The sequence below is a fragment of the Phalaenopsis equestris genome, unplaced genomic scaffold, assembly GCF_001263595.1.
Source record: "Phalaenopsis equestris unplaced genomic scaffold, ASM126359v1 Scaffold000224, whole genome shotgun sequence".
Taxonomy (NCBI): Eukaryota; Viridiplantae; Streptophyta; class Magnoliopsida; order Asparagales; family Orchidaceae; genus Phalaenopsis; species Phalaenopsis equestris.
In genome coordinates, this window is record NW_018164666.1 from 2,870,086 (window position 1) to 2,884,151 (window position 14,066).

At 35.8% G+C, this 14,066-nt stretch overlaps 1 protein-coding gene across 1 annotated transcript; it reads right to left on the reverse strand.

Annotated features, from left to right (window-relative positions):
- Nucleotides 1-8,335: 8,335 nt before the first annotated feature.
- Nucleotides 8,336-12,076, reverse strand: LOC110023393 (U-box domain-containing protein 12-like). The gene is made up of 4 exons (XM_020722796.1): nucleotides 11,343-12,076; nucleotides 11,220-11,265; nucleotides 10,322-11,178; nucleotides 8,336-8,392 (listed from the first exon to the last, which is right to left on the reverse strand). The coding sequence occupies exons 1-3, from the start codon at nucleotides 11,834-11,836 to the stop codon at nucleotides 10,333-10,335; spliced, it is 1,386 nt and encodes a 461-aa protein (XP_020578455.1). The 5' UTR covers nucleotides 11,837-12,076; the 3' UTR covers nucleotides 8,336-8,392; nucleotides 10,322-10,332.
- Between the last annotated feature and the right edge of the window lie 1,990 nt (nucleotides 12,077-14,066).

A 14,066-nucleotide genomic window follows, 5' to 3' on the forward strand; every position in this document is an offset into this window, starting at 1 on the left:
GGTAATTTGGCAAAATTTGGAAATTTTGGCCAAATTTGGGTTCAAGGGCAGTTAGGTAATTTGGAGGTGTCTAGGGGCAAAAGACCAAGTTAGGCATTTCACATAGAATTGGATAGATATCCATTCTAAATGAACCATGGATTAATGCATTGTGAAGATATGGTGTATCCTAGTTCCAAGTCAACACCCAGGGTCGACCCTACAGCTAAGTAATCCTATAGGGACTCTTCTTGAATTCTTTTATAATGATCTTACCTACTAAATGCTAGAGGTTAAGATCAATATGTGGAATTTCAAGTTGAGTAAAAAGAAGAGTTTTGAATTTCTAATGGTGGGGTACCTCTTCTAATTTTCTAAGACTAGTCAATAGGAAAGTCCTATGGCTAGACCTAGGCTACTAAAGAAGTTTTCTAGACCTCAACCAAAAGTGAGGTCAACACATATCCACCAGACATGTTGTTGTAAAATTCTCAGGCGATGGGGAAGCTATCACCATTCAAGCTTATTTGGAGCAATCTTGTACTTGTTATCTCTATGTTGTTGGGAGTATTTATGAAGAACCTCTCAGCTTGACACCAGATGAGGGGGGGCTCGAGACCTATGGGAACATCAAGAAACTTCTTGAGGCCGACAATGACACTGATACTTTTTTCTTGCTAAGTGATGTTATTGATGTTGATCGTAGGAGTGACTTAGTCAATACTCTCTGAAGTCATCGAACATTTTTTTGCCTTGATGCATGAGGTAATAGTCGAAGTCACTTACCATCGGTTGAACATCAACTAGATTATCCGACTCTTAAAGTAAAATAAAAGAACTTTTGCAATCACACTTGATGAAAAAATCAGGGAAGAAGTACAGAAGCTACTGGAAGTCAGCAATATTTGAGAATTCCAATACCCTAAATGAATATTAAATGTGGTCAGAGTACAAAATCCAAATAATAAATGGCAAATGTATGTCGTCTTCACCAACTTAAAAGTCACTTGCTCAAATGACAGTTAGCCTCCGCCAGGGATTGATGCACTCTTAAATGTAGCGGTCGACCACTCATTTATGAACTTGATGTTTTTTCGGTTATCACTAAGTCAATATGCACTCGACCAACATAGAAAATATTGTGTTTATCACAAGTGAGAGGATGTGATGTTACAATGTAATGTTTTTTGGGATTAAAAATATTGGATACACCTATTAGTGCTTGATGGATATAATTTTGGCTAAATATAAAGGGAAAAATATTGATGTGTACATGAATAATGACTTATTAAAAAGAAAAGTGCCTGAGAAATACATCAAGGACCTAAAGAAAACTTTCGAAACCTTAAGGAGGAATTTAACATGAATCTTAACCCACTAAAGTATACATGTCGCGTACAAATAGAAAATTATTGGGCTATCTCTGACTCCATAAAGAAATTAAAGCTAACATAGAAAAGGTCCAAGCTCTGCTCAGCAAGCCATCCCTCAGAATTCTAAGGAACTCCAAAGCTAATTGATTGAATCATAGGACTAAGTTGTTTTATCCCCAAGTTTGATGATGTGTTCACCTCCATCTTCAAGACGTTAAGATAGGCAAAAAACTTCGCTTGTTCAAATGAACACAAGCGGGCATTCTAGAAAGTAAAGAATTCATTAACGTTATCATTGATTTTCTAAAGCCTGAAGCTGAATTAGAAACTCTCTCTTGCCTTAGGAGTTGAACTCAAAGTTGTAAGCTTTGTTTTGGTAAGAGAGGATCAAGGGAAGCAGTTTCCTATCTACTATGCCAGTCGAATTCTTTAAGGAGCCTAACTCAATTATTCAATCATGAAAGAACTAATTTATTTCTCTCATCATTTTGTGCACAAGATCCACTCATACTTTGAAAGGCATTTGGTTAGAATTATCATTAACCACACACAGAAGGAGATCCTCACTAAACTAGAGCACTATGGTCGGCTCCTCAAGGGGGCAATAGAGTTTATTAAATTTGACTTATCCTACATGTTAAGAACTCTATAAAAGCTTAAGTCACAGCCGAATTTTTTCCTGACTTCTCTGAATTGAGCAAACCTTATAATGAGATGATAATTAACAACCTAACATGGGCCTGCATATCAGTGAGGAATCTAATTATGTTGGGGCATGGCTCAATCCAACTTTAACAGGTCTAACAAGCAATCATTTGTACCATTTGATAAAATTTGGATTTAAAGTCACCAACAATTAAGCTGTATGTGAGGTATTAGTAGTCTGAACATGGTTCTCTTACGAGATGTGTGTGTGACACCTCATGGTGAACTTTGGCTCTCAACTGGCAGTCAACCAAGTGGACGAGCATTTCGTAGCAAGAGACAAGATGATGGCAAGGTATCTCAGTAAAGCTAAGGCAGAGATATCGAAATTCAGAGGCTTCAAAATAGTACACATTCTTTGAGAGGACAATCAGGCGACATACCTCTTGTCCAAGTGCATCGTTTTGGAGAGAGAACTTCTCAAAGACTCATATGACCGACCATAAAGGAAGCCAAAGTTATGGAGATAAGAACCGTGGGATTGAAGAGCTGAGTAGACCCATATTTATTATTTCTTGAAACAGGAAGAAGTGACAAAACGTAAGTTCTTCAAGATTAAAGTCACCCTGTATTTGATGATTAAGGGAACTCTTTCAAAGATTAAACTAAAAAAGTGACAGTGCAGATCTCACAAGGACCCAACTGTCCAAATAAGGAAGCATGAAAAAAGAAAATCCCTTGCAAGGAGATCACGAGTCTGGTTCAACAGAGCTAAGCCAACCAAAGAAAAAATTGACATGAGGATAGTCGATCAGTACAAAGTAGCTTACCCTGAATTTCACAGGGAGAGTGTTTGCATCTCCAACCAAGAGAAAGTTAACTCAATGCAGGAGTTTATCTCACGGGAGAGCTGACCTGACGCAAGGGTCAGTTCCACAAAGCATCTTCGACCACCCAACGATAGTCAGAAGACTTCTCATCAAAAATAGAATCTCTGCGCCAACAAAGCTGGGTCAAATAAGTTGAGCAGAACAAGCTCTACCGATCAGGATGATAGATCGAGCCAAGCCGACCAAGCTCAATCGAGTTCAGACAACTGAGCCAAAAATGGACCACATGATGAGGCGTCACTTATATTAAAAACCTAAGAACCTACCATAAACTCCATACATATGGGATTAGAAATATAATATCACTATTGTACTAAATCTTCTATAAATAGATGTAGCATTTAATGAAGAGAGTTACACGAGTTTTATTGTTCATTTGAAAAATTTTAGCTCCAATAGAGGACATTTTTCTCTCTTACTCTATATTTTTATTCTTCTCTCACGCTCTATTCCTTTAGTGTGATTGAAGGACAAATTTAGATTCAACAATTATCTATTATTTTTTTATGAAAATCATTTTATTTATAAACCTATTTTCAAAAGTTTTGTGTCGTTTGTAAGAGTATTCTTGACTAAGTAAAGATACTGGTTAGGATTAGCCCTCAATTTCCTCGGTAAATATATATAATATTTTTCTTTCAAAAATATATAAACATAAACACACTATATATATATATATATATACACACATAAGAATCAGGTGGTATGTATGTAAATGTCTATGATGAATGTTTATAAATAGAATTATGTCTGAACGAACAAGAGCTTGAATTATGTTGAAGTAGATGACAGAGAATGTGCAATTCTTGCTCAAGGATTCTTAGGCCCTCCATGTATGTTGACATCGCTGACATATGTTGAGATTGACAATAGATGTAGATAGTGAATGTATTTTGTAAGTTTTTTAGGGGCATTTATAAATATGCCTCACAATTCTTATATATTTACTTCTCTAACACCTAACCTTTCATATTTACACGTATAGTACTAAAATCTTTAAGATCACATAAAAAATATTATTTGTTCTTATTTTTTAAATGTTGCATAATTCTCAAGTATGTTCATGACACATAAATGCACTTAATCTAAATATAATAATGTAAGTGTTAGATATGTAAATAGATAAGAATTGTTTGGTATATGTATAAATTTATAATATATATATATATATATATATATATATATATATGCATAATGCTTTTTGCTAACTTTCTTTGATTGAGATGATAAAGAAAGTGATTACCGTTTAGGGATAATTACATCCAGACCACCATAAACATTTATATTTACGAGTAACTGCCCAGGTGATTTTTTTTTAACCACTCAACCCATTTATTTACACGTGTCTTGATCAAACTATCGAGAATTTGATAAAAATGAAAAAATTGGGTTGGGATTTTACCATTAATTTTGATAATTGAGTGAGAAATTGAAAAATGGATGAAGAAGGGCGGTAGATTTGTAAATATGAAGTTTTAGATTGTCTCTATGTCATTTCGGTTCTAGATCATATGCAATTTATCTTTATATTGTATTATAAAAAATAGTTGGCATTTAATAGTGTGACAATTTTATACCAAGAATAAAAGCTTCAATTATCTTATAATTTAGAAACAGTACCCAAAAAACAAAATGGTATTTAAATTTTTTATTGAAGTTTGGCAAAATGGAGATAAAATTTGGTTCTTTGAAGGTAAAATTTAGCTAATATAGGTTGTGTTACCGAGCTCGATGAACAGTTCTTTCAGGCAGAAAGAAGGAAAAATTATTACATCCGGATGTGCGGACAACGACCCGGATGCACCGGTGGAGTGCGGGAATCAGACCTCCGCCCTCTTCGCTGCATCTGGCCGTTGTTTGCACATCCGGAGTTCAAACGTAATAATTTTTCAAAAGAAAGAGAGCTTCAGTCCATCATCATTTATGTAACCATTTATAGGCCGCCTGACGCCCACACCAAAGATCTTGTCAACTACAAGTCTACCAAGCTCCCATTTTGTACAACTTATAGTGCAACTTTTTTATTTTATTTCTTAGACCCCTGCACAGATACATAGGATCCATAGTGTATAAATAAGAATTAAAATGAGAAAATTTGGAGTTAGCTCTCTTTGGACTCCTCTTTCTCTAAAAGATCTCTTAGATTCTTCTCACTGCTTTCACAAGATCTCTCCTGAATTTTACGGGTTCACCAGTTACATGGGATCATACGTTGATGAGATTCAACATCCTTCCACAATAAATACCATTGTCGAAAATAGGATCCATCCCAAAATATTGTATCAAACCCTTTATATATATATATATACAGAGTATTCAGGTTGTAAAAAATACCGTAATCCAAATAATGATATAATGTTCTACCTAACCTGAAGTATGGCTGTCATATTACCACAATAATAAGGATACTTGGGAATGAATGAAAACGATAAAAAATAGGCATTTAATCATAAAATCAGAAGTTATCCTTAGACGAGACATAATACCTTCTAAGCATTAGATGTCAAAGCAAGTTAAAGATACCATGAAATAATTAATATATCTTAATCATTTTTTTCTTAAGATTTATATACATACCACTCAATCCCTATGTATTTACATATCTAACACATAAACTCCAATTTGTACATATATGTCGCCTTATCTATGCATGAAAATATGTATTTCATTTACTTTAAAGTTAAAATAGTGATATTATGCAAATGACCCTTTTTTCTTACAAGGGCTCCAAGATTAAGAAGAGTGATGTTTGCATGAAGCACAAAATCAATATATTCTAAGACCACCAAAAGCTGAATACAACATTTACAGTTGTTAAATGTTAATTAGATAAGTGGATTGATTAATGGTTGCAGAGCTCACATCTTTTCACTCCTTAAGACTTGCAAACCTGAAGTTTTTATGTAAGATGTATGTCTCATAGAAATTCTTTTATTACCATAAGAAAAGATTTTCTTAAATGCAAACATTGACCGTTGCTATTTATCGGGCATGTGGTGAAGTTGTATTTGCTTTAGAATATGCCTAGATCACTATCAATTAAATGTAAACATAACTCTTAATTTGCTCTTGTTTCTTTTTTAATTGTTGTTTATGCATTCAAGAAGATATTGTTTGCATCTAGTTTAACTCTAGTTAGTAGTCGACCCCACTGCGAGCACTCTAAAGGCACTTATTCATAATAATATTTGACATACAAATTGCTTTAAAAGCCTTCTTAAATGCTGTATAATAGATTTTGGGCCTAAGAAATATTTTTCCATCATTTGAGTTTTGTGTTTTATTTGTTTGGACATGAAGCGTGCTGGAAGATTCTCGGCGGTAGAGTAATGAATTATCATCTTAGCGTTGCACAAGAATTTAACACACACTCGGAAGAGAGAAAATAATTAGTAGTGACATCTGAGGTTCTTAGATGGATAAAAATCCATGGGGTCTAGCTCAATTAAAGAGTTTCACTATACAACGAGGATTACAGTTGCAACAACTTCTCTCAGAGGCGGGAAAAGAATAGAAATTCTCCCAATTTACAACATCGTGCATATAAATTTGTTGCAAGGAAGGGACTACTATTGATAACAATCGGCGGCGGTCGGCAGGTGTTGGTCGACTGCGGTCGGCAGTAATGGTCGACGACGACAATAGCAATGTTGGACTTTAGTTTTTTCTTAAAGCTTCAAGTTCTTCCTTAAGACTCAAGTCCCTCCATCAACCATGAGAGGGGTGAGCTCTATTTATAGAGTTGTGAGTGCAATCAATGCAAGAATGTGAATAACTCTGATCAGAAGGTCCGAAGAGGCTACATCAATTAGAGGCTTTTGATTGACATTTGAGGATCTTAACAACGTTGAAATTGAGTGATCTTAGGTTCATTGGATTCAACTTGTCAAGATGTTCGATTTGGCTATGAACTCGCTGAATTCGACATCCATTTGACCTCCCAAATATGTCCAAAAAAATTTTCAAAAGCGGTTTAATATATTGATCTAAACTTGGCTTGACTCGGATTAGATCAATTTTTGTATCATCGAGTCCGCCTCATCGAGCCGGTCAGTTTGATTATAAGTTTGCCAGGAGCTCTAAATGACTCTTAATTGAAGTTTGAGTTTATTTTGCTCAAATGGGTGCATCATGTTTAATGTCACACATTATGATTCGTGTCGAATGTTGTAAATATGTTGATGGTGAATTGGTACATAAATTGTAGACCATGATTGGTCTTGCAAATTCAACTAATCACATATTTGCTTGAATTTCTGATCTTATTATGATAAGTTCATAAGAACGAGTGCTAATGTGATGAGCTAAATTGTCATGATTTATTCCTCTCATATATGAAGATATTGATAGTTAGATCTCCCACACATAACCATTATCGTATTATTTTCCATAAATTACAAATTTTTTTTTGTTGAAAATTACTCGATGTTTTATCATTACTTTGATCCCCTTAGTGTCGAAACAACATTATCTATTTTAGGATTCGAACTCGACTCCATCATAGGGTTGAAGACCAGCCAAGTCACTTTATTAGCTACTTCATTATCATTAAGAGCTATTGCATCATAATAAATCCAACACAATTACAATTACTTTATTTTAAAATTTAAAATTTTAACAAAGTTTTTATTTAATTGCACATCTAAAATTGATTTTCTTAACCTACCAAGGAATCTCCCATGTAAAGTGGGCCTATTTAATTGATTCTAGTCCTCATGAACTTGAAGCCTACTTTTCTCTAACTGATCATACTCATGGACCACATTCATAGAAGTGATGACCACAAGAACCATCTCTCAAAAGATTTAATGAATTGGCCAGCTCCTTTGCCTAGTTCACTTGAACCTACCAAGCTTCTCCGCCGAGCTCGCACATATTCGCTGAGCTTGTTCGCTGAGCTCACCTACACATCTCAAGCTTCACCATCAAGGTCCTTTATCGGTCTTTTGAAGTTAACATGTTGATAAAAAATAAAAAAAAAAGATTTTGACCCATCACCATCCATGCCCATTTATGAATCACTTGACATCTACAACAATATATGTTCAAATGACAAGTCTCAATAGACTACATACAATACAACCTACAACATAACATTTATTTATTCTTCTCTTTTTTGTAGTCCCAGGGGAAGGAGTATAAAATAGATAAAAAAAGAAATCATTCCAAATCCATCTTTCTACAACACATTATCCCTATTTACAAGTATCTCTTTTATTTTGTAGCTTTGAAGCTCAAATTTCAGAAAAAAAAGACAACTTTTTCAAGATTTTTCTCTGCCGTGCGCTAACAAAAATATATTCTCTTCTAGCAAATCTAAAGCTCTGAAGCATCACCATTGAAATATTTATTTATTCCTAATTTATAACTCAAGAAACAAACAAAACAAGAGCAAATGTTATTTCTTTTTTTACATCAGACAAGATCCAGAAATTAAAAAAAAAAAAAAAAAAAAAAAAAAACTCTGAAACTCCTGCCGCCCATCTTCCTTCAACCGCAGCACTCCTGCAGCAAAAGACAAGCACATGGCAAACAATTGTGTAAAAGACCATTTAATTCATTTCTAGGGTTGTTAGAAAGATAAGTCTTATTTGCCATTTTTTTAGGTTCATTTACATACATAACACACAGTTCTTGATTATTTACATATCTAACAAAAGGTTACGAGTGTAAATAGCAAAATTTAGAAAGTCAGATTTGTAAGAACATCAGAATGGTGTGGTCTGTTGGTAAATTTTACTTTTTTTTATTAAAGAAGAAAAAGAGTCAAAGAACATGAAAGAAAAAGGAACATGCAAAAAATCAAATTTTTAACTAAAACCCAGTCCTGCATGCCCCTTCAACGAACAACTTACAACATTTTGGAAAAGCACGAAGGACAAAATCAAGGGTCTTTTTTCCCAACTTTGAGACTAAATAAATAAATATAAAGTAGGGTCTAAACATAATAAAGTATTTACAAATTTGTTACATTTATGATTACAATGAATGCAATACAAATTGCACACGCATAAAAAAAAACATTTATGTCTTAATTTGTATATACATATTTCTTCACAAATTTAGTCCCAACTCACAGAATTCGCAATTCTTTGAATATATGACCTCAGCAACAACGAGCTCCCAGCTATAACATTAAGATTGATGGATCTGTCTACTAAACTTTATTTCATAATAAATGTATGTAATATATATCATTTACCATTATGGATGCATATATAAAAAAACAATTTTTAATTTGTCAAAAAAAAAAAAAAAAACTCCCAAATAGCTTCACTTCGAAATCTTTCGATAATTAAGTGAGCTGAACAAAAATAATTTTTTAAAGCTCAAATTATAAATAAATTGAACACGAACAACTCTTTATTAGATCTTGTTGGGCTCGTTTTAGCTCAAAATAAGAAACTTATATGTATTATTTATTTGATAACATCATATATATTAAATATAAATCACAACAACTGGTGTAGTCTAGATTTGAATCGAATGCCCTCCATATATTTTTCTAATTAATTTGAACAAAACAATTTCGAGTCAGACAGTAGCCAAACACGAATAAAAATAATAAGAATATGTAAATCAAGTCAAACACGAACACACTGTTTAAGAACAATTTTGAACAGAATTGATTTCACAAGAGCTAAACACAAGCAAAGCTGAGCTCACTCAAGATCGAAAATATTGCTTATATATCAATTGTCGTCCGTCTGGAAATTAAAATTAAAAATAAAATTCTCCAATATTTGTTGTGCCACGAATACTTTCATAACAAGAGAAATTTAATATAAGAGAGATGATATTAAAACTATACCAAATATAATTGGGATGTGCCAACCCATCCTATTTAATGTTTCATAAAAAGAGAGTGATAGGACCCTTCCGCATCTTCATTAGGTAAGCAGTTTTCGGCCTTTTTAGAGTCCCTATCGATTAAGAAAAAAATTACTTCACATACATACAAGCCTATTTCAATTTCAATTTATTTACATATTTAACACACTAATTTTATCTTAACGTTTATACCATCAAATATTTCATATCACATCATCTAAAAATAAAATCCACCTTTTTTTTAATGCATTGGCAAGGTGTTATGAAGGTAAAAATCGACATTTAGAAAATATATAATATTTTAATTTAAATAAATAATAATAATAATAATCCGAAATAAGGCCTGGTAGTTACTAAATGTGTGCTTGGGTCAGCTTGTGTGTTTCAGGACATTCAGCTTATCTTGAAATACAGCCCGCGGGTCGATCGTGGGGTTCGACCGCGTGATTCGACCCGTGTTCTGATTTTAGTATAAAAAATGGAACCAAATTTTTGGATGAGGAGCAAAATGGACGATCAAAAAGATATGAAGGCGTTTTCAAAAACTGCCCCAAAGTAAAGCATTCATCTCATGATACTGAAAAAAAAAAAAAACTCTTTTACCGTCGCATCAGCTAGAATGGCAGGCTCTTAGAGGTAGATGCCGTCAGTTCACGAAAAGAATCCAAAGATGCAAAATCCTGCGGGAGATTAGCTCGCCGCGCAATCCGCCGCATGTTGCTCTGCCAGCTCTGCACCACCAACCTCCTCAAAGCCCTCCTCTCCTCATTCATCCCCTTTTCCTCCTCCACCGCCGCCGCCGCCGCCGCCGCCGCCGATATAATCCGGCCGCCGATGGCGGAATCAATCGGCGCCGACACCGCTACCATCCTCTTCGAAACCCCCTTCCCCTTCTCCTCATTCAGCATCTCCAAAATCTGCGATGCTCGCTTCTGCGCGAGCGCGCTCCCAACCAGCGCGAGCTCAAGCAATGTTGATGTGATCCCCGCCGCCGCCATCGCCGCTCGTTCACCGCCTCTCGATTTGTGCACCATCACCATCAGAATGTACGCCGCTTTCTCCTGACACCCTGGCTCGTCGCTCCAGTTCAGCACGTCGATCAGAACCGAAAACGCGTCGGAGGTGCAGCTCACAGCTCGCCGGCCCTCCGGCGATGCGGCGACTAGGTTGGAAAGCACGGCGAGAGCCCGCTCACTGATATTAGTATCCTCGCTGACTGCGGAGATGAGAGAAGAAACGAGGCCGGCGTCGATTAGCCGGTCAGCGTTTGAAGAAGAGATCGAGAGGTTGAAAAGAGCCCGCAAGGCGTCATCTTTGGATTGGGTGGAGTTAATGTTGAGGTTAGGATCGCGGAAAAAATTCACCAGGAAGGGGATCGCGCCGGAGGAAGCTCCGATGATGGGTTTGTTGGCATCCAAAGCACTGAGGCAGAGAAAAACGGCGACGATCGCCGCCGCCGTCTCCGGCGGCGGGGGGTTGGCAGGCTAGATTCGATCAGGACCAGCATTTTGTGAATCGCTCCAGCTTTCACTATGGCCGATTTGTTCCTGTGTAAGTTTCGTTTTTAAGGAATTAGGGATCGCAGAAAGGGGAGAATGAGAGGAAAGATCATAGCTTTATTTACTCGTCATTGCCGATTCCGAGATTGAGGAGCGCGTAGAGAGCAGAGATATGGGAATCGGAGTCTTCCGCATCGAGCAATCCGATGAGTGGAGGAATGGCGCCGAGCATTGCGAGCGTCTGCCGGGCCTCTGGGTTATTCTTTGCTAATCTTCGCACCTCCGCGGCCGCATCAGCTCGCCGGCCATCACGGCCTTCCCCTGTTTCCTGCAGACTCATCACGACGCCCTGCATTTCTTCGAAAGCTTCGATCTTTCGCTTCTTTTCGGCTTCTTCTCTCCTCCGTGACTCTCGAGCTTCTTCTTGAAGAAGCTCGGACAGCTTTTCGAACTGTCTCTCCTCTTCCGGAGGGGGTGGATTGCTGCGGGGTGTTTCTACTTCCTTTTTCCGGCGGTGGGTTGTTGCGCCGCATAGCACGGCTTCCAAAAGCCTCCGGCGAATACCGGCGGTGGAGAATGGAGACAACCGGGCGCCGGCGACGACCTCGCACCTTGCCATGGAGACTGCTAAGGTGTCACATCAGTTTAAAGGTGTGTCGGGGAAGAAGAAGAAGCTGGGTACACGACAGAACCTAACCCTTCTTAAGTTGTTCCCATCTTCCGCAGTTATACGAGAAAAGGGTGCACGAAGCTCGAGAAATATAATTTTAAAAATTTTAGCTTTACACAATGGTCATCACAACCGACGACAAATCTAATGGTTTTGCATCGAAACAGTTCACGGCTGAAATTTGTGCAAAATTTGAAATTATATATTTTTTTTAGTATTTTTTAGCTAATTTAATCATAAGTGTTTAAACATTTCACATACTCTGAAATTTTTAGTCTGCGGCTTAGGGTCCGTTTGGGGCAGCTTATAAAACGCCGCCTCCGTACTGTTTGGTTCGCGCGTTTCACCAGCTTTTCTGAAACTGTGTTTGGGTTTTTACACTAAACGCAGGCCGCAGGTAGACCCCTGCAGTCGGCCCGCGGGCTGCGTTTCAGGATAAGCAGTTTATCCTGAAACACACAAGCTGCCCCAAACAGACCCTTAAACTCTTGGCAATTTATTTGATGCCTGAAAATGCACCTGATTTATTTGAGAAAATCGTATATTAGCAACTTATGTGTTTTAAAAAACACTAGAAATAATATTTTCTGGCAGTTTTTCTGCCAGCGATCTGATTTTTCCAAAAAAAAAATGAAAAGTTATAATAGCCATTTCTTCTGTTGAACAATATATTATTTTTAAAAAACTTATCAACAAATTATTCAATAAGCAGCAGCTTGCCCCAAACATAATCTAAAATGAGTTATATATTTGGGGCATTTACAGACATACTACATAATTACTATATATTTATAATTTTAACATTAATTTTTTTTATATTTATACGACTTAAATCATAGATATAATATAAAAAAATATCATTATTTATAGTTTCTTAAAAAGTAAAATACATTTTTGATGAATATATAAGATAAGCTACGAGGTTGTCTCTTTCCTCTTTTAATTTTTCATTATCATTCTCATCGAAGCTATAACATGCTTTGGCATTTTATCATCCTATTTGGTGTGAATCATACTCACCCTTTCCATCTCTTGTTATGCTAAAAATGTTATAATATTTTCTATCATTAAAGTTGGTAACATCATTATGACATTAAAATTCTCCACTGGTTTTATTGCTTCTCCAACATTTTGGCAAATATAATTAAGAGTCTTATTTGCTACTTTAAAGCAACATCCAATTTGCACATGCAACAAAATCTATTTGTATTTTCCTTCTCGTTATTACATTTTAAGTGCCAGGGCTTGCTTGTTGCTTTTTTCCAAGTCTTAAATGACAACATTGTTATTCAACAAAATCTAGCTCATGATTGATGGCAACAAGTTTGTTATCTCAAAAGTTGTTACCAATTGACCTCAAACATATTTTATTCCTAAGGGATGCATCCAACTCCTAAATAATCATTGATCCAAATTTTCTTACCATGAAAGTCCCGTGATGAAATAATTCATATGATATCTTGGGATTCTACTTGCTCTTCGGGATGCAAATGTATTATTGACACTTTATAAGTAATCTCTCCTTGAGGTTTATAACAAAGCTACTATAATGTGTGTTGCAATCTGAATTTCATACAACCAATTAATTTCTTAGCAAATGTGATTAAGTATATGACTCTCAAATAGTGAATGTCTTTATTTTAAGAATTTGTTGCTAAGGTGTTCACACATTTTTAATAAAACAATTTATTTGTCTTAGCACAATCTTTTGAGCATTTACTTCATAAAATTTGATGTGGCTAACCAATTGAACTTACACTTCTGATGCTAGATAATTCAATCTATTTGGCACCAACTAAGATGCTTTATTTACAATTGATTTGTATTTAATAGCACCTTGAAGATAACTCATACTACCCGCAACATTCACATTCACCTTCTATGCACCTTTTATAATCCCATGAATAAATATGTACCTCATAATTTATTCTCTTACCCTTTCTTTTGCCCAGTTATTAAAAAATAGCTTCCATGGATCATCACTATCCTCTTACGCCCATTACTTTGTAAAATTTAGAACATTTTGAGGATATGAATAACACCACAATGCTTCTACTATCCTTTTACACATTGCTTAGTTCATTTATGGAGTGAAAGGAATAATCTTTTGTTTGGTAATGATATTGCAAGCACCTCATCTCATTTGTGGAGTGAAAGTAAAGTGGGAAACCCAAGGTTA

Bases quoted from the DNA above. Each gene is read 5' to 3' on its own strand.
- LOC110023393 (XM_020722796.1), bottom strand. From the start codon at position 11,836: ATGGCAAGGTGCGAGGTCGTCGCCGGCGCCCGGTTGTCTCCATTCTCC. The intron at 11,266-11,342 runs GTAAATAAAGCT...AAACTTACACAG, and splicing joins CTCGGAATCGGCAATGACGA to GAACAAATCGGCCATAGTGA. The intron at 11,179-11,219 runs GTCCTGATCGAA...CCGCCGCCGGAG, and splicing joins GAGCGATTCACAAAATGCTG to ACGGCGGCGGCGATCGTCGC.